The sequence below is a fragment of the Strigops habroptila genome, chromosome 1 (genome assembly GCF_004027225.2).
Source record: "Strigops habroptila isolate Jane chromosome 1, bStrHab1.2.pri, whole genome shotgun sequence".
Classification (NCBI taxonomy): domain Eukaryota; kingdom Metazoa; phylum Chordata; class Aves; order Psittaciformes; family Psittacidae; genus Strigops; species Strigops habroptila.
In genome coordinates, this window is record NC_044277.2 from 68222111 (window position 1) to 68243065 (window position 20955).

The 20955-nt window shown below is 38.8% G+C and overlaps 1 protein-coding gene across 5 annotated transcripts in view; it reads right to left on the reverse strand.

The window, feature by feature from the left end:
• Positions 1 to 20955, reverse strand: part of FHOD3 (formin homology 2 domain containing 3) — a 373735-nt gene that overhangs the window by 193841 nt on the left and 158939 nt on the right. For all 5 annotated transcript variants that reach the window (XM_030499299.2, XM_030499287.2, XM_030499280.2 and 2 more), the window contains exon 4: positions 12372 to 12439. In XM_030499299.2, coding sequence (XP_030355159.1) covers positions 12372 to 12439 — 68 coding nt within the window. The remainder of the gene's footprint in view (positions 1 to 12371; positions 12440 to 20955) is intronic.

The window sequence follows — 20955 nt, forward strand, 5'->3', positions numbered from 1 at the left end:
AACCAGACTGCTTTTGGAAAGCACTGAATAAACAAATCAAACCCGAATTAAAAAAAGGCTTTTAAGGTACTTCTTCCCCAAATAAAAAGGAAAAAGAAGGTGTAATGAAGCGGAGCACAAACACATCATGCTCTAGACATAAATCTGAACTCAGTGCATTATCTATCCCATCATGTATATACGATGAGAGGAAAGAAGCAAACATCTGGAATGTGCAGCAAAAGATGAAAGGCATCCAAGCTCATACATTCTACATTGAAAGGAGAATGTTTACATCAATTTCAGTCTAGGATAATCTTTTCAGTCCCATTAACTCACTGACTTGCCAAGTTAGGTGACCTCAAGAGTAAAGGCTACTCTCTAGCAGTGGTAAGAGGTTCAGGTTTCCAGGAAGAGAGCATTCATTGTATGGAATATATGGTGTGTGTGTGACTATGATGCGTATAAGTAGCTGCCGCATGTGTGTGATAACAGTTAAAAGGAGGTAGGGGAAGGTTGTCATTTGCTATGGAAATGGACTCCTCTGCTAATATTCTAAAGATTTATGACCCCTTAATCAGGAGGCATGAAGGCACTGATGAGAAAAGCAGCAAAACACAGGCAAAGCTCTCTAAGCTTCCTGCTAAGCTCCTGCAACCATAAAAATTGTGCAGTGGCACAAAGGCTGGCTACTTAAGTCTTTATGAAAAGATACTGTTGGCCTTTTCAGATATTTATATTTTATGCGTTCATTCACAGACTTGGAATAGATCATGCCTCCTTCTTTCTCTAGGCATCTCAGAGGAAGAAAAAAAAAGCTAATGTATGTCACTTTGTAACAGAGCTCTATTTCTGTTCAATGTATAATGAAAAAGACATTAAATATATTTAAACTGGTGAATTTAAAGATTGCTTACATGGTTGGCAAAATGCTCAAATCATACTTTCACCTCCACAACTCAGCCTAGCTATTAAAAAGACCCCACAAACCCTATGAGCAAGCAGTCTATACAGTACACCTATGCGCCACTAGCAGAATAAGAAGTGTAGGTGGGATTCCTTTCTGACTTACTCATTCCCCAGTCTCTGTACCATTTGATAGATTCTCTAATGCAGTTTTGTGGGGTCTTATCTGAAGGTGGAGACTGAAGCCTTTTTTTTCAAGGAATGGTAATTTGCAAGAATGCATCTTATCTGATGTGCAGCTTCCATGAGCAAATATAAATTGTTTACAAACTGCTAAAGATAATAAATCTTTCTGAAGCCTGTTATTTCTGTGGGCCATATGTTTGAAAACTTTTACCCAAGCATGATCATTTTTATGCCACAAGAAAGTTGCTTCACTTCCTAACAGGAATGAAGGTTTTCGAGCACAGCTTCTCAAGAGGATTTTTCTTGTTATTTATTTATCTATTTATTTATTTAAGCTAAAAAGTACTGCTGAAAGCTCTATTCCAACTATATGGGGAGACTGGATTAGAAACTGAATATTCACATTTGGATATGCACATACATATTTCTCTCTTACGTGGCTAACAGCTGGGGAGAGTACTGTCTTTCCAAGGAATCATAACAAGATGCTTGTCTATGAGATTTCCACCAGGGAGAACTTCATTTTTATGGTTTTTTTTTTTTCCTTTCATAAGCTATCCCATTGTTTCTGGTTGCCTGAGCATTCCCATATTTAATCCTACACTGTACAATTCTCTCCTGTTTCTGTTACAAAAGTTAAATATCATTTTATGATATTCATTTCTTTAAATAAGGAACCATGGGGTTCCCCAGCCTCTGCTCGCCACATGACATGTTACTGAGTGAGCCAGCAATCACATTCTGTACCGACTAGGTTTTCCAAAACGCAAAAGTTGCTATAATCTAGCCTTGAAGTGAGAGAAGCACAGGCAACCGGGGTAGCAGCCATAACCACGAGAATCTTCTTGCTGAGCTTTGCCTACAGGCTTACAGGAGGGGACTGCACTCACGCTGAGCTTTAGTGGTTGGCGCACTTCACTCTCTGTCTCAGGAAGAGCTTCCCTCTCTGCTCTGTCATTCTATGACATCCCTGTTAAGACAGATTTAAACTCCGATTCTCAGGCCAGCTCTTATTTTGCCTGTAGACCAAAACAAGCAACTTCACAAAGATATACTGCATTCACATTTTAACACTGTGATAACTTACCTAGGCAAAGGATAAGATGAATATTGCCAGTTGACTGTGCAATGTAGCACAAGAGGAGACATGTAATCCCTAACGGATTCAAGGAGGAGGAACATCCTCCTCCACTGCCTGAAATCTTGTGGGACAAGATGCTGACAGCATACCAATACAGAGTCCCATGGGCAGAAAGGGCTCATTCACACACTGCCTGGCTTCTAAAGTAAAAATCACTACTTTTTAAGAGGGGGAGCTAGGGAATTTTCACTCATTGCTATGTTCATCTATGAAACTGTGTGCTGGGAAAGTGTGCTGTCGCCACTTCATATTAATACAACAGAGCAAGATCTCCTCAGAAACCCTCTTCCTCACATTCCCCTGCCAGGAATACGCATTGCACACAGCAAGGAGGCAGAACTGAAACAGAAATCCCAGATGATTATGCTCAATGTGAAAAAACAAAACAAAACAAAACAAAGGAAAAATATATGGATCACTTACAATGCCAGTGTACTCACAGAAAGCCCTCCTCCCCCCCAAAATAAATGATGGAATGATGGCCACCCTCTTTAGAAGCAAAGACATTTTTTCACCCTTTTTTTTTTAAATCTCCTGTGAAGTCAAGATAGGATCACAAAGTTCAGCTGGTTTTAGGAGGATTAAGGTTTAGGGATTAAGCTTCATTCATTTGGGGATGTAAATTAGCGGCAGAGGGACAGCAGCTGACTGTTCAGGAAAGGGAGGAAGGAAGAGGCAGGTCAAAGAGCAAACCATGAGCGACTGCAGGCTTTCGCTGGCATAAATCTCAAATGACAATACATCTGGCGCTCCACCACAAGAAAGTAAAATGCAGGACTATTGCCCAATATACTTGAAAAGCCGCCTCTGTTACTAAGCAAAAAAGACAGAAGGATAAAATCTGGGTTTCTGTTAGCAATGGCATCAATGATGGGTAAGTCCTTATTTGACCCTTCTCTTATTAGTGCAAGGAGAATAGAAATCTACTGATCTTCTTTCCTAAGTATTCTCCTGGCTCTGACAAATCCTCATATATACAAAAACCCTGAAACAACCCCATACCTTGCTCCTAATGAGATTGCCCTGGGCCAGCAGCAGCAATGTGGCAGTGCAGGGCTATGGCCAGAATGCACTTCCACTACCTGAGACTCTTCATGTCCACAGGTTCCCCATATAATTTCAGATGCATATATTTCAAATGCTCTGCCCCAGTAGCAGTTGAAAAGTAACAGCCAATTCCTCCTCAAAGTCTACATTAGAAATAGAGACCACAATAAAGTCTCCACAAGAACATTCTTAACTATTGCTACCTGCCTTCAGTATACATCACATCTGCTAAAGTTACCAGCAAAATAATTACTCCCACTGACAAGACTACAATGATGCAGTAATATAAGAGTTATGCTGTGCTGTATTAGAAACAGAAATCCCAGACCATTCCTGGAGTCCAGCTTTTTTACTGGCTAAGCAACAGGTTGCATTTTACAGATCAAGATTGGCTTGCAATGTTTGCAGTTAGAAAAGCCCATTTTGGCTTGGAAACTGAGTAAACATAGTCAGGAAGTGATTGAAGGAGCACGGACCGCCAAGATATAATTTATAGTTACTTTCCCACACTTTAAAGTTCTCTTCTTTGGACTCCAAAATTATTGATACAATTAAAACACTAGATTGCCAATCCAGAAGTGCCTGATACTCTCAAATTCAAATGTCACTGTTTATTTCAGTCCATTTTAAAAGCCAAGTCATCTATTGCAAACAAAGCTGGCAAGAAATCATTCCAAAAACATACACACGCACATATATATATTTACAGATACATATATAAACTTAAGTGCTATGAGTCCCTCAAGACTCTATTTGTATTGCCATTTCAACCTAAATTATTTAAACAGCTACAAAACAACTCTAGTTTGGACCAGATGAGCCAGTGGTTAAGTAGACAAGTCTTGTATTATACCAGCTCTACTTTGAGTCAGGACACTACTTTTAGAAGATGAACGAAACACAGCTCTCCAGGGTAGCAGGAGGAAAGTTGGCTGCTGCCACAGAGTCCACCTCTGTAAGACAGCAAGCCAGAAACTACCCCAAGATAAGGATGCTAGGCAAGGTCGGTTGCTGTATTCCTTCCCCCACACTCCCACCAGCACATGTAGAACAACTCCTTGAGAACAAGGGTGCCCTGCAATGGGATGTCCTGAACTGCAGACAGCTACTAGAGGTAACTGAGGCAGCGGCAGAAGCATTTTAGCAGTGAAGGGTTTGAAGGGGACCAAGCAGCCAATTTGTCCCTCAGTGGGAGCTCCTTCCCCTTTCTATCTCTGTTGATTGCACCTGCACTTCAGCCACTTCACCATCCTCAGTGGCTGTGCCAGAGCTTCCACTCCTCTGCTCTCTGAGTTTTTCCCTACACTCCTCCATGTCAACACCACACTCCTTTGTTTCTCTCCCCAGCCTTTACACCTACCCAACTCATTACATGTATATCTTTGTAGAAGCATGACCATAGAGAGATATAAAACAGTGGTATTTTTACATCATTCCTTTTTTTCCTATTCTTGTATCTATTTACATGGAGCAACATTTTACAACAGCATGCATGGAAATGACAATTCTCCTTTACCTTCAGTGGGGTAATATATTAAAGCAACCTGCAATACAAAGTCTGTCTTCTAGTGATGATTGCAGTGAAAATTCATGCTCAAGTATCAATTCCGTTGCATATCCTTACCATGAGCCAGTTGCCTAAGTAACAATCACCAAATGTCAGCAACCTTTTTGCCAGCCTTTTAAGCACATCTGTGCCAGCTAATTATAACACTACCATTAAAGTATTAAAAAAATGCTTTTCTTTCTTTCCAAGATGAAACATTTCGAATGCAGACCAAATTATTGCTTATCACGGCTTTCCACCTTGGCACCAATAAAGAGAGACAGAAATTCAATCAAAAGTGAAGTGTTTGATTTACAGCCACTAATCCCCTGTAGTATCCCTTCCAAAACACCCTCAGTCTAGAAAATAAATATGCTGCTGTTCCTCTAGGACACATTTTGTATTCCACTAAAAGTACGAGCAAGACAAATACAGCACGTGCTGGTGTCTCCCATTATCAAAGCAGAGAAGCTACAACACTTACTATTTCATACCTCCTTTACACAGGGACACGTTTTAAACTCTATGCATTTCTGCAGTTTCTTTTGGATAGCTGAAAGAACACATGGGGGCAAAATAAACATTTTAATAGTTCACATTATTTTACAAATTGAAACTCATGAAAACATCCAGTATTTAATATCTTGAAACAAGCATGCAGTTCTCTTATGGACAGAATTTCTTCAAGCTGGAGGATATTGGGAAGTACTCTAAACCAAAAGAGGTTCAGACATCTTTGGATTTTTTAGATGTGTATAAATTTTTAAAAATATATAAAACTTGAAGCAAGACATTGATATGACTTTTCAGTAATGCAAAGATCTCTCAAAGTCTTTCCCAAATTCCTCAAATGACAGGTAGGCAGACACCTAAGATAATCAGCACAAGCCATTGTTATCCTAAGTACCTGTCCTGCAGCAGATCAAAAAAAAAATCTTGGAAAAAAAAGAAATAGATAAGAATCAAAAGCTGCTTTATTAGATTTGTTGAGATTCCTCAGAGTCAAATCAGTGTTATTAGACACAGTTAAGGTATGTTTAGAGCATCGAGTTCCAGCCAATAAAAACAGAAGAAAAAGCACAGTAGAAAGTAGACAACAAATATTGCCTGAATTTATGAGAAGATTTAAATGTTTAAAAATTTCTTAGTATCTCTTATTTTTTTCCTTAGGGGAAAAAAAAAAGGGCAAAAAAAAGTCTTGTCTAGTGAAATTAAAGTAACTTCTTAGAATACTTGCTCTTTCCTATTGGGCATCCATGAAAAAAGAGTAGATTTTATACCTGAAAGCTTTCAGCTCATATGTGTACTATTTTCTCAAGATTCAATACATCAATTATTTCTCATTCATTTATTACTTTTTCTTCCTTAGTGAGATGTGTCGCATTTGTGTATGAATGAAAAATCAAATCTTCTAGATTATGGGTTTCCCTTCGTAAAGAGGTTTCTTATTTTTTGGGTACATACAACAAATTCTTTAAAGATCAAGGAGAAAAAACACCTGCAGTATTTCATGTTTAAACTTTTCTGATAGAGAATCCATCTGTAAAACACACATTTGGGCACTTACATGTAGGGAAGGAAACAGAAGTTTTCACTGCTAAGATGAAAACAAAGATATCTTCAGTTGCTGTAACTGACATCTCCAAAGAACCACTCATGACTTCAGCTGACAAAATTTAGAGAGGGAAGGGTGCTTAGCCTACATAGCAAAGTTGTTCCCATACCACACTTCCGTTCTTACTTCAAGCCTGCTTTCTTCAGTTACCAAGATCAAACAATTGGAATCCTGCCTGATATTCAGCAGCATCTTGTCCAAGAAAGTTCTGTTTTTCCTTTACTCTGAGTACGGTGTTTTGCTTCTTCAGTGACCTGGTCATTAACTTCACTATTTTCACATAACCTGCCTGATTCCTGTATCAGATGAGGGGGCCGCAGGTAGAAAGTCATCTTACTGTGACACTCTAATACTTGCTTCTAGTGCTCTCACTGCACCTAACCTTACAGTTGCATGATGCCACATTCCCTTGAGAAAGATCCCAGAATTAGCACCAAATTCTACCATTGAAGAATTGTACAGAGCAATAAGCTGATGTATTCTTCTTTTGGGAGAAGGAACTGAACTGTACTACAATTCTGCAAACTGGTTGAAAGAACAAACATGGAAAAGAAACTATTTCAGCAAGTTGAACCATTTGGAAGTAACTTTCTGCTGTCAATATTTTATTATTTCAGTTAATGAAGGTGCAGATAATTAGAGGATCCTTTTTCCCCAGAGAACTCTTTTTTCCCTGTGAGTGCAAGAGGCAAGCAAGCAAAAATAAGTCATACTTCACTATCACATTTATTTATACAATTATTAACCAGAAAAGATTTGATTGCCTCCCCCTATAAAGACAAAGCATTTAGCAGGAAATGAACAAAAAAAGTCCTGCTGTGACTGTCTCTGTCTACTACATACATCTACCTGTACACGCTCAATCACCAGGCAAAAATAACATTGAAACTGAAGACATTCTATGCCATTGACTTGATGGGGACAGAATTTCATCATTTGTACCTTGAGTAGACAGCAGATACATTAATACACTGTGGTTTTTTTCCTCCTAGTTAATAGCTGAATTGAAAATTACTAGAAAAGTCACCTAGACCAGACCCTACCAAGATATTCTTCATGACAGCTAAGCAACAGATCAAACAATGTTTGTGCATTTTATTGCATACCTGAGGAAGTTAAAGTAGTTAGGGCCCAAACAAAACAAGGTTTTCTGATTCAATTCAAAGATTCACACAGATTATAGAATGAATAATGGTGTCTTCCCAAGTTTTTCGGCTATCCTCATGGTGGGAGTAGTTCATGTTTTATAGTTTCATTAAGTACTGTTTACATCTCAGGCCATAACATTTTCTAGGCATGAAGACAACACTATTTGCCACTGAAATTGAGAAACTGATTTTGACATTTAATGTGTTATATCTGTATTTTTTAATAATCTCTAAACAGTAACGAGATATATCCTTTGTAAAATAAGATTAAACAGATATGTAAACTGCTATGTGGAACTATGAGCAATTCAATTTAGGAAGGAAACGAAGGTTTCTCTTTTTCATGACTTCATCAAGAACCCTTCCAAGAGGGCTCTTAAAGGGGAGAGGCTGCCTGTCTCACAAGTGATGACAGCAGCCCCTAAATCAAGTGTCACACAGCTTCAAATCCTATGGAGTCATCATTCATGCTTGCAAGAGGGGAAGGACCAACCTCCTTCCTTGAGATCAATGAAGCAAACACAGAATACTCCTTCTGCTCTTCTAAGGATGATTGATGACTCCTTAGCAGCTGAAGTGTGTGACATTTGATTTCACTCACTGATAAGATTGTGTCTATCCAAACACCTTCTATTTAATGTTGCCAGGGCCCCTATGAAGCTGTTCTTTGTGACGTTTCACACAAAGCTCAATTGTTCAATGATTAATGAATTTTTCAACAATAGAAGAAAATTCTGTAACAGATTTTGTAACTGCGCCCCTTGATATTCTGATCACAACACAATACAAGAATCTAGGCTCCTCAAAAAAATAGTTGAAGATCTTCCTTCATCTGTCAGATGACACTTAGCGGGGGAAAACAGTCACAGAAGAAAACTGGCTTTTTTTCCTTAACACTTTAAAATATACCCTTTAGGTTTGCTTTCCAGAAAACATAATGGATTGCTTGATTAAAAATATTTTCCAAAACTTTAAAAAGCAGATTTGCATAATTATAGATTTCAACAGACTTGAAACATGCTTCATAGTGTTCTTATTTTTCTTACAACACCATATTATTATCAAGTTTTTTCATATTTTGAAATGATACAATCAGCATGATTTGAAACTATGTTTTGTAAATACAGAGCACACTTTTGTTTACAGGTTCTAAACCCTACCTTCTTTATGTTGCATCTAGTCGTATCAGAGGTCTTGTTAAATAAAATTCTTTAATATCGCGTAAATTACACAGCACTGTTTACATCTATTACAGCGCTCACACCCATTTTTTTCTGCTTTCAGGATTGATATTGATTAAATGTTTTAAGCAGCTGTATTTTTATGTCCCTTATGATAATCACAGTCAGGAAATGCAAGAATGTTTTTCAACCCTGATTTTATAAGTGCCATGTTCAGCTGGATTACGCCATGGACGCCCTTCTGAGTTTTAGCACTTTGCACAAAACTCATGAATCTCTGATAAATGCAAGAATCGGTCAACTCAGAAGTCTGTCAGAAAATAGTCAAAGGGAGCTAAACTATACTCCAACAGGTTGTCATTTATATCTGTGTATCTTTTTTTTAGTTCTTTTAAGGTCAAATGTTTTATATATTTCTAGTCTGAACATTACTCCCTTACTCTGTAAGTTTGTTAGTCAAAAAGCATACTGGTAAATCAGAATACTGCAGTACAGCAAGAAAAAAAGATAATGAATGTGGCTATCCTAACCCTTCAGAATGAGTGACAGTAACAGAATGTCATTACTGTCAAAGAAAAATGCTCCACATAACCTTCATAATTTTGCCAAAACCAGCGCACCAGAACAAACCAAACAGAAATTCCAAGGTTGGACTTGCCAAATGAATCTTTCATTTAAATTTTGAAACAAAAGCATTGCTTTTGCCAAGCATTGCTGAGCTTTGCTGAGGCCTCGCGTGAAAAACCAAGAGCTCTGACTATTTGGAATTCATATTTGATGTAAAACTTGGGATGGTTCCCACTTAATGCAAATAAGAGACTGCACGTTACCTTGAAGCTTTTTAAATTAAAAATGATACTGACGCAGAGCTGTGCCAAATTAACTCAGCGATGATGAAATGATTATAAAAACATGGTGTTACAAACTGTCTTGGCACTTAAAGACATGATGAAGTCTCACGCTAAAACAAAAATAAAGACTGGTTTTGAAGTCAACATTGTATTTTCAAAATATTACACTCTTAAGGAATTTAAAAATAATGAGATACAAAATCAACAGATATTTATGTTGAAAAATATACTTTAAAAAAAACCCTTTTAACATAATGATAGATTTCTAATGTGGACATACTTTAATTTCATAGACTAAAAAAAGAATTAGGTATGACCTTTTGGACAATAGTGATAGGTCTATAATATAACCTCATAATATTAACTTGTATTTTTTTTCACTAAGAAAAAAGAAATGGCTTTTCTTTCTAAAACAGGCATAAAAATCATCTTACATTCCCTCTCATTGTTCATCATGAGATATATTAAAATCATACTAAAAGATGCCCTTAGCAATGCCAGTAAATATTGTTAAGGACATCAAAGTTGACAGGTAAACAGGAGTTTACATCATAGAAGGTCTCATTTTCCAGTTTGAAATGTACTACCTCAAATACTGGAGCATATGATATGAGTACTCTCCAGCTTGAGGAAGACTTTTCCTCAATTTTCCAGTAATGATAACCTGTACTTTGGGAGAATGTGAAGATTTTTTGAAGGCTATGTTTGTTCCACAGACAGCCACAGTTCTACCAAGAGTAGCTACTTAAAATGGTAACAGGTAATTCCCAAATTCCTTTCAGTATCACATACATTAGGAAACAGGGAAGTTGAATTCTTCAAAGAAAATTATGTTCTGAAACTGTCAGACAGACTTCACCTTAACATTAAATTCATACGTAGATATGGGTTTGTGTGCATCGCTTTTCCCTTCCTGCTCATTACTCTTCAATGGAGTTAACTCCAATTAGATTTATTAGGATAAATATTTAAACAACATTTCCATAGAAACAGCTGATCAACTGGAAGACGGAGAACTTACTGGTGTGTTCACTGAAAGCACTGAGCACTACGTGCTCAGAAATACCTACTAGACTTCAAATAACCTACATGGAAGAAAACGTTTATGAATACTCAAACTGGGAGAAGTCATGATGGGAGGTATGGGAAGCACAGGATGGGTGGGAAGAGAGGCTTAGCACTCATTGCTAAATATGCATGTAAGCGCCTAGATTAATCCGTTGAACACAAATTCGGAGAAATACAAATACTTCCCAGAAACAGTTGAAGTGAACAAAAAGCGAAGAAACCAGAGAAGACTCTTGGAAACCTGCCAAATTTCCTCTAAGCACACAGTCCACCCACTTGGCAAGTTCACAGGGAAACCCAACTTGCATCATTGTGACTCTCAAACAGTCCTTCCCTGGGAATGCCTTGAAGAGACAATGTTTTTTCCAATCTGTGGCCATAAGATGACCAGACCATTTTGCAGCTGGAACTCCTTCTTTGTCCAAAGATTCAAGGGTTTTTCTCTTACCCAGAAGACATCTTTAGCTACCAAAATTTTCCAATGAATGGTTCGCCCTTCACCATCTACTACTGTTCAGAAAATCTTCATTTTAGCGTTTTCTAAATTCTGAATGCTGAACTTTGAAACCCTGAAAAAGCATTTTGTGTTTTGGATATTTGCAATTCTGCAGTCTTGCAGATTTGTTAAATGTTGGTATTCTTCTTAGAATAAATGTCTACTTAAAACAAAGCAAAAATTGCTAAACTAACAGCTTGAAAGCCTTGCACCTACCTATTGTTTCTGAAATATATAGGTTGTCATCCTCCATTTGGATCCATTATTACAGGAGAGACATGCTTTTCTTACCGATTTCACTTATATTTACAGCTAGAAATGGAATGCATCACCCTGAATTTAATTTTAAGATCACACTGGCAGTATACTGTAGTTCTCACTGATATTTTCTTGTCACTTTTCCTGACCTGTTCTCTCCAGCTCCTTCTAGTCCTGCAATTTTCCCCAGTCCTTGACTTATCCAGTAAAACCAATCTGAAATCCAAGCTTTTCATTCAATTCATTTTCTTACCATCCACACCACTTGTCTATCACATTGGCTACTTCACCACAGGAGCCAAAATCCTGCTGATTTCAGGTCTCCTCCGTAACACTCTAAGTCAAATCCATGCCCTTTCTTAAACTGATAAGCTACTACTATACCCTCCTCAGCTCTATGAAGTATCTGTTCAGCTAATCAGAAAACACTTCCTCTAACCTTCACAGCTCTCCTGCTGCATCTTGGTTCCCCATCAGATCTGTCCAATGTCTCTCACATCCTTTATCAGTTGTTGATGTGGCTTAAACCCAATGTATTTGCCAATTATTAGGGCAATGTAAGGCCATGACCTCAACCCATCTCGTAGCTCCTCTTTGCACATCTCCCTCCCAGTCTTTCCAGTGCAGAACTAGGCCACTGCCACTGTCTAATGAGCAGCCTAAGTTTCCATCTAAGAGCCACAATTTTCCTCTCTCCTTTCCTGGCAGGTTCCAATCACCCACTCTGACATTACTCCATATCTGATCCTGCCTTGTGAGAGACTGAAGGAACAGGGGAAGGCCTGCAGACCATAAAGAGAAAAGACCCTAAGAAACAATTGGCTAACTGCACATTACAAGTGAAGACTTAAACTTCTGTTGTGCAAGAAACCATAAGTTATTCCCTACATCAAAAAAATAAACTCAATTCATGTTCAAACCAGAGAATGGACAGTCACCACTTGCTCACCTGAAATATTTGTTTCAAGGAAAAAAGTGCCCGTCTCAGCTCCCGTCCATTGGAATTGTAAAGCTTTTCTGAGGGAAAAAAAAAGACAACAGAAGTTAAGCATAAACAAAACTGGCAACATGACAAAAAAGTCGTACAGATTTCGAAAGAGTTGAAGAGTCACAGTGCCCATCTCCCATTAGGAAGACTGCTGTTAAAGAAAGCAGCTTTATTTTTATGTATATACAGGACTTGTTCATTAAAAAAGTGCAAATAAAACCAGGGTTTAGTTGTCCATAACTTCAGATGGCATCTCCCAGGTAAATTCACAATGGCTTCAACAAGGTCAGTAAGAAACAAGACTCTAAGGAGTTTCTGAAAATGTCTATGAATATTGCTTTTTCTACATTAAGATAAGTTTAGGGTTTATTGAAAGTCCCAGATTAGTCTCAAAAGACTTAACTGAGAGCACTCTTTGCTTTTGTTATCAAAGCTAGAGCCACTGAATCCCATCCTTGACTGCCTTCCCTCTAGACATTCTTTTCTCATGCTCTCATCTTTCTATTGTTAAATCCTTTCTGCAATGGCAATGAACATTAATACCAGAAATAGTCGGACAGTCTGTTCTAAGCATAATTCAAAACAGTGTTTTATTCTCATGAAAACTGATCTTGATCTTTTTCTAAGTGGAGCAGAGGCCTTCTTTTCATCATCCAATACTGAAATAGATTACTTCATTTATTCCCTTACTAATGCATACTCACAGAAATAATTTGAAGTAGATAAAAGCATCTCCTCTGCTTTCTGAACCTTGCCACAATATTTGTGCCTTTGCAAGAAGTCTTGGACTGTACATCTCAAGTTTATTATATTTGGAAGTGATTTGTGACTATGCATGGATGGAGCAGAAGGTATGCTTTAAGTCGTCCTGCTCTATTATGTTTTGTGTATCTGATAAAGAGAGACTAAATGCAATACTTCTACAGTCCTAAATTCAATTTTATTACACTAATGCATTCTGAGGACAATTACAAAGGAAAACCACCTCTATGGTCACCATGACATACTTTGCCTCACGCACAGATCATCATGGAAGAACCTTCTCTGCAGTGTCCAATGGCCAGCAGGTCATGCAATCAAAGCTGGAGTGCCCACTGAGTGGGAATATTTTTATGAGAAAATGAAGTACCAACCCCAAAGTTTTATTTCTTACTTTCCCTTGTCTATTTCTCTTTTAATTGCTACTTTACACAAGAAAAGCAAATTAAATTTTATTTCCCTCTCTCAGGAAGTCACAAAAAAGGCCTAGCATTTGAGGATTCAATGCATTTATAACTCAGTAACAAGTTTTTTCTTCAATAAAACAAAGTAGATTTTAATTTTAGAAAAACATTTCTTATTCCCAAAAGTCACCTTCAACCAAAGGAAAAATGTGAAGTAAAACTTACACTTTTTTTTAAATTTTGAAAGCAGTTTTGTTCATCCCTAATTGCCTCTGATTTCAAAGGCACAACGTGTAGGATTGGCGAAACTATTGTTGTTATAAGTTGTCTCCTTCCTTGCACTGTTTATAGATTCCTGACAAAACATTGGAGGAATGGATTTCACTTCAAGCCATAAACTTAGAGGCATACTTTAATTACTCTCGCTTAAAAACTCACTGGCATGTAAGACTACATTTCTTGGCAGGATAAAGAGCAATTTTGTCAGGAAAGCTTAAAGAATAATAAAGGTCTTTTAAGACCCGGTCTGTCAACTTTACATGCCATATTACATGGAATATTTCTCTTTGAAAGATACCTCCATCTGGCATTTGTTATTACTAATTTCCCTCTATTCATAATTCACCAGCATCATTATGAGCAGAATGTCTCCAAACAAGGCAGTACATTATCATCTTAATTAAGAGAGGCACCACTTCTTAAAGTGCTGGCAACTTTGTACATAAATATCAATGTCCTAACAAATGCCATCTGTTGGTTTTGGTCTTAAACAGGAACAATCATCATCCCAGCCCTGGGTAAAGTCCTAACGAACTATTGTTATGATACCATAACACTGGTTGCTTTCATTGGTGCATGCAGATTTTTGGTATGTCTCAGAGGAACAACGCTGAACATTTTTCTTCTTCATCATTTCACAGAGCATAACATTGTCCTTGGCAATCAGCACAAACAATGCTCTCCCTGCTCACATGTAGCAAAGAGAACAGAAGTTACTAACTAGCTCAAATAGAGATCTATCACTAGAGCTGAAGAATCAATAACTACTGGAAGTATCAAGTTTGGCAATAGCAGTGGCAAATGCTTGAGCTGCTCTGACACGTCCTTTGAGGAGAAACATTCATAGAATCATAGAATAGTTTGGGTTAGAAGGGACATTTAAAGGTCAACTAGTCCAATCCCCCTGCAATGAGCAGAGACATCTTCAAGTAGATGAGGTTGCTCAGAGCCCTGTCCTACCTGACTTTGGGTGTTCAGATAAGTCTTCTCACTTCTGACATCTACTACCAGGGCGCAGCAACCTACACAGAGACAATATACATTTGCAGACCCGAGTTTAAATCAAGGTACTGCATGGGTCACCTCATACCAGCTTATACTTTTGCTGCATTTCTGTGTTCTGCTTTTCAGAAAACAGCAAACACATACAAGAGAGTACATATACATGAGATTTTTTTGTAAAAAAGTCCTTTAAACAGACTGAGAAATAGCCTTCCATGATAAAGCACAGAAATGACTGTAACTCACATGGTGCATCTCTGGCAGAATTGTCTTTAACTGAAGCAAATCATGGCTTTGAAACAGGAGTCCAACCTGCTACTATCACCACAAAAACCTCTGAAGTGCTCCTAGGACAGCCCAAAAGACCTACCTTCTCACTGCTGTGTTATAACATGTTGTAGATAAGCTTGAATATGTACACCAGGACTGCCTTATGCCAGAAACTGAACCTGTGAACTTCAAGCAAGAAGACTTGCTGTTGCACTTCTCCCCAAAACTTCATGAGTCTCTGGTCCTTTAGTAAAACACATCTCCTGTCCTTCCCAAGTCAGGTACAGGTTGGAGACATACTACACTCACACACTTCAAGATTAGAGAAGATAAAACAAGCCAGGGAGTTTGAGATATCTGACTGCATTTAGCTATTAATGACTGCATTTCTGACAGTCATGTCCTGATTAGCTATGCTATTGCAGTTCTTTTTTATTATGCCGCTTCAAGAAATAAAATGCTGCAACTGCGGCTGTGAAATAGATTTAATTTCAGGTACACAGATGATAGAAAAATCTCCTGGTGGTTCCCTCTGATGTTAACTAACACTAGAGGGCACTGCTTATTTCTTTATTTTATGAGAGAAAAGGCACTCTGTCCATCCATGGGCTTCCCACTGATAGAGCAATACTGTTTGGGATGCTGAGTTGGTACTTCATTAGTCTTGAAACCCCACTTTTTAATCACTAAACTGTAGGATGTCCTGAGAAATCAAAAAGCATCAGCACAGCCATCCTCACACTTTCAAAATCAGAGTCAACTCTTCTGAAACTATCCAACAGAAAACCAGGTACTGGTACGGATTTGAGTTTTATCTTTGTGTAAGAAGCAAGAGTCACATTTGTTAAATTATCATTCACAGCATAACAGGTAGCTGTATATCCTTGAAAGACAAAGAGATTCCCTTAGTTCACCACTCCCTTCTACAGGCAGATCATCAAAGATAACCAGGCTTGTGATACAGACACACGTGAGAAGTACCAACCTACAAGTGCCTATTCTTTTGTGAAAAATCAAACAGCTTATGCTAGCTGTAAAGGGATTTCTCTAGGTGAATTTGGTACAAACATGGCAGTGCAGGGAAGGCAGTTTGGTTTGCAATCAGCACCTTCTCGGAAAGCAAAAGAAGCCTTTAAAGATCTTCATTTAATTGGACCACTGACACCTTTCAAAGAGGACTCCGTATTTTCAAAGAGGACTCCGTATTTTCAAAGATGACTGTCGGAGGCTCAGATTTCATTGGGTATTCAACTCGTTTGACTGCATGGGAAAAGGGACTTCTTAAGGAAAATAATGATTGGTCTTTATATCCTTATTGAAAGTATCAACTTTTCTTTTGCTTTCTATGGCAAAATGAGAGTTTTCAATCCACAATAATAAAAGAAAAACAGAACTGGCTGAATATTGCCTATTTCTGTCCCATGTGTTACACCTGACCTCTGACCCACAGGGTACCATCCTCCTCCCTTCCTCTTCCATCACACCCATTGAATTAGTCCCTGGGATATAGTAATTTATGTAGCATCAGCCTTTTGAGGTATTGGCAAAGGCCCATGAACATCTGGCTGAGCACAAATGGGAGTTGCTCTGCTTCACTTGCTGCTGCCTGAATGACCTCCACGTCTCCCATCCATGCCTCTTTTCTTACAACTATAATTTCAAGATGAAGCTCCTTTCCTTACAAAAACATAAAAGGGAGATTAACTCCACATTTGATTACATTAGCAGGGTACCTGGTGGAGATCTAATTAAATGACATTTTAAACATTTCCTGCCATTCATTTCTCAAGTCTTTGCATGGGTCAGAAGTAGCAATATTCTCTGGCTTCCACTAGCCACTTGCAAATGGGCTAGTATTTAGAAACTAAAAACTTCATTCTTGTCTCTGCACCAATGAATAAAACACTATTTTGAGTGCTCACTAGGAAGAAGTATTAGTGATAGAAATAATAGTTATAGTCTTTTAGAATTTAAATTAACTACCTAGGCTTCCACCAGCACAGAGAGGGGAGGGAGGGGGAAATAAAGAATAAAGAAAAATGTTTATAACTATAAAAACCCCCTCTTTCTGCAAATGCCAAGTACCACACTTCCAGATTTATTACTACACTGTTCCAGTTTTGAATGAGTATTATTCTATTGGAATGAATTTACAGAAATATAAAACTGGGTAAAAATTTGAGCAGCACAGCAAGAAGTCAGGCACACAGGTCCAGTCCTGTGAACAGGCTTCAGGAAGCAGCCTCGTAGACTTCACTGGGTTACTCGAGCAGACTCACAGCTACATACAGCGCTGCAGATCCATAAAACAACTGTATATAAAACTAATTAGTGCAGTGTGCCAGTCTTTTGCTGTATGTCAAACAAATTAAAGCAGTCCTCTAAGAAAAGCCCTGGTCCTGTGCCAAGAACAGGCTCTCCTTTTAATTTTGCCTTTGTCCACGAAAGCTAGTCATAAATGTGTTGGCCAGACAAGGCACTCTCCTTTTCCTCCCAGACCCCCTAGGAAATACACGGAGAAGGGATTCATTCACAGGCATATTGCCCACTATTGCATTAACACAATCGCTTCTGCTGAGATTACTTTGTTTTGCATATTATAAACCTTCATTTTTTTCCACCAAATCTGATCTTATTTTCTCTCTATAAACAGTTTGCTATGCATTAATTAATGCAACACATCACATGTGAATTCAAGCTATATAGTCTCCCTCTGATCCAGGGTTAAATGATTAGCACTTAGCACTGAAAAAGGAGTTTTCTCACAATAAAGGGCCCAAGGCCAAACAAGTGGTCCACATGAAATCAAACAGAAATCTGTATGAAATGGTACAGATTTCGGGAAGCCTGACATGGCAACATCAAGCCCATGCCACCGTCAGCGCTGACTGCTTTGGAGGAATGTGCAAGCTGCCTCCAAGGAATGCCACCCCAGCTCCCCATCGGAGCAAAACCTCTCTCCCCTCCTTTTCATTCAGACACACAGCAGCTGCTTAGCTAATTATCTGGGACAGTGGGTCCCCTCAGTGAGCACGGTCCTTTGCCCCTGCTGGGAGAGGGGAATCCTTTGTGGGGAGAGGATCCTATTACGTCTGCATATGAGAAGAGCTGCCCTTCAAGCCTGCTTCCTTATTCCCTTTCTCTATAAAGGACCTGCAGGTGGGGAGTGGGAGGAGGGAAAGCCACAAAACAGCTTTGGACATCCTTTCCTATCCCAAACCTTAAAGCCGCGCTGGCAGAGGCTTAAAACAGAGGGTGCAAAGACCCACCTACAAACCCCAGGAAGCCCATGGGTTTGGACAGGCAAGCAGGGAGAACTCTATGGTGGGATCTCCACTGGGAGTGAAAAATATCCTCTACGGCAAGCACTTCAGAGCAATTCTGTACACTCACACTTAAGGAGTTTCCTGCCTTTTAAAGAGCAGGAATCTCCTTTCCTGCTGCTGTAAGACAGCAGAAACAGTTCCCTGGATTTCCACAGGACGAGCACACAGGACAGAAATTTCACTTTGGGAAGAAGGACTGGAGCTAACCTTTTTTGGCTGTTTCTCTGAAGCGGTCAAAACCAAACGTCCTAAACTTCTATCACAAGGGAATGAACATAAAACTGCCAGCACAAGAATGACTACACATTTCAATTCAGTGACAAACATATCCGCTCCTCCAGGTGGAAGTGTCCTCCCCATGAAGCGTACCCTGATTCTTGCTCCTGTATTTCCAAGAGGTGTGAAATGAGATTCATTCATTTGTGGGAAAAGAAGTAACAGTAAGAAAATCATAGAGAAAAATTACGACCCTGAGGATGCGGAATCAGAGACATGCTAACAACAGAGAAACAACACAAAGAGAAGTACTGAAGAGGGGATTCAATAAGAAGGAGAACAGACAGCAGGAGAGGTGAAGGTCTGGAGTGCCACTAATAAGAAAACAATCATGCTTTTAAAAAGCGTAATGCTTAAATGATCACCTACAGAAAATTAAACGTAAGAATAAGGAAGCATGGGATGACTGAGTGAGAAACTGAATCATTTATGTGAAACAGAGAGAAAGAGAAATCATCCCTTCAAGGTAGATTCTTTTCTTTCTGAACACATCATTCCTGAACATCCTGGAGACTCTCCCACTCTTGCTTCCAGGTTTTAGTCAACGCTTGAGATTTACTACCAACATTGCTGATAACCTACAGCAACATCTAAGTAATTAAGTAAGATTTAAAAGGAAATATTTCACTCCTATAGTTGGTAGATGGGACTTTCCAGCCTTCATCCTACTCCACTCTGGGATCCTAACAGTTCTACACTGATCTCTCCTCTTGACCATTTCTACCAAAGTTCTGTTTATTCTGCTTGGCTTCAAGCAAACCATGTGTCATGGATAAACCATTAGCCACAGCTTCCCCCTCACAAAGGTCTAAATTACTATCACTTTGCTCCTGTAGAGCCGTCCACATGCATGTGGAAGTAAGAAGAACATTTGCCACACTATCTGTACAAACTATGGCAAACAAATGCCAATGATTTACCCTAAAGGGAGATGCTAAAATGCAGCGAGTGTTTACATAGTTAAGTACAAGAAGAACCTTAGTTTTCATCTTCTGGCTCTTGGAGGTTGCAGCTATGGAAGCTGGTACTTTGTATGTTGCACTGCTTTGCGCTAAGATTAAGATCTTAAAAACTGACGGTGTCTAAACTTCCTTTCACTATTTCCATTTCTAACTTACTTAGTGTCTTAAGTCCCTGCTTATTCAAAGGCAAGCAAACGGGCACATAAGCTGATGTGGGCTGAGAGGAGGGCGATGCTGGCTGACGTAAAGGGCTACAACTTTTTCCCTTAGTTTTATACTTCTGAGCTTGCTACTGTTTTCGCACCTGTACTGCAGAAACCTGTCTCAGCTGTCTTCTACTGCTGCTGTGGAAAAAAAGGACGTAAGCAATAAAAAAGCCCAACAACAGGAGAACACAACAGCAGGTTTTACTTAAATTATGAAGTAAAAATTAGAATGGGACATCAAAACCCAGACTCAACAAGGAATCATTTAACTGCACAGAAAGCAGCAGCAAGAACCCCAAGACACTTGAATGGCTCAAGCTTTTCAATGATTAAATAAACCCAGACTTTATAAATCAGTTGCCTCTGGAGAGATAAAGAAAATGCAGGGGATGTTAATTTAAAAAAAATAATCTTTTTTAGAACTGGCTTTCATGGTCAGACTGGAGCTGGAAAAAATTATTGACAAGCCAATGCCACAAAAAGCATTTGCTGCCCTCTATGAGATGAAAGCTATGAACAAACTGAAAGAGGAAGGCATCTTTGAATCCACTAATCACTTGAATATCACCCCAGCTCTTCCTTCCATTTCCAAACTACTTCTCTCACACATATATCCTTTCTGATTTTGCAAGCTAGAATACAGAATTCCCCTTTGCAGTTACATTTCCCATCCAGTCTGATACCTACTGATAACTTTGGACACATGGGGAAAGCCTGCTGTTAGAAATAATGGCAGTGAAGCAAGTACACTGTGTAGGTCCGCGGACATAATACAGTTCTAGAACAAATTGCTGAAGCAGCTCAGTCTTCCTTCCTTGAAATAAAATGCAACACTAGAAAGGCATATTCGAATGTTACAGCCTTGCCAACATACTAACAAAATAAAGATCCTCTACCTCTTCAGCCTGTTCATTCAAGCTACAGAACAGGCACCATAGCGTACTTCCCTGCAATGATTTATTTATAAAGGTCCTCTCCACTTGAATGCAAATGGCACTAATATGCTCTTTAGTTCTGAAGTGCAGGAAACGGTACTTCGCATTGATAACTTCAAAGGAGCA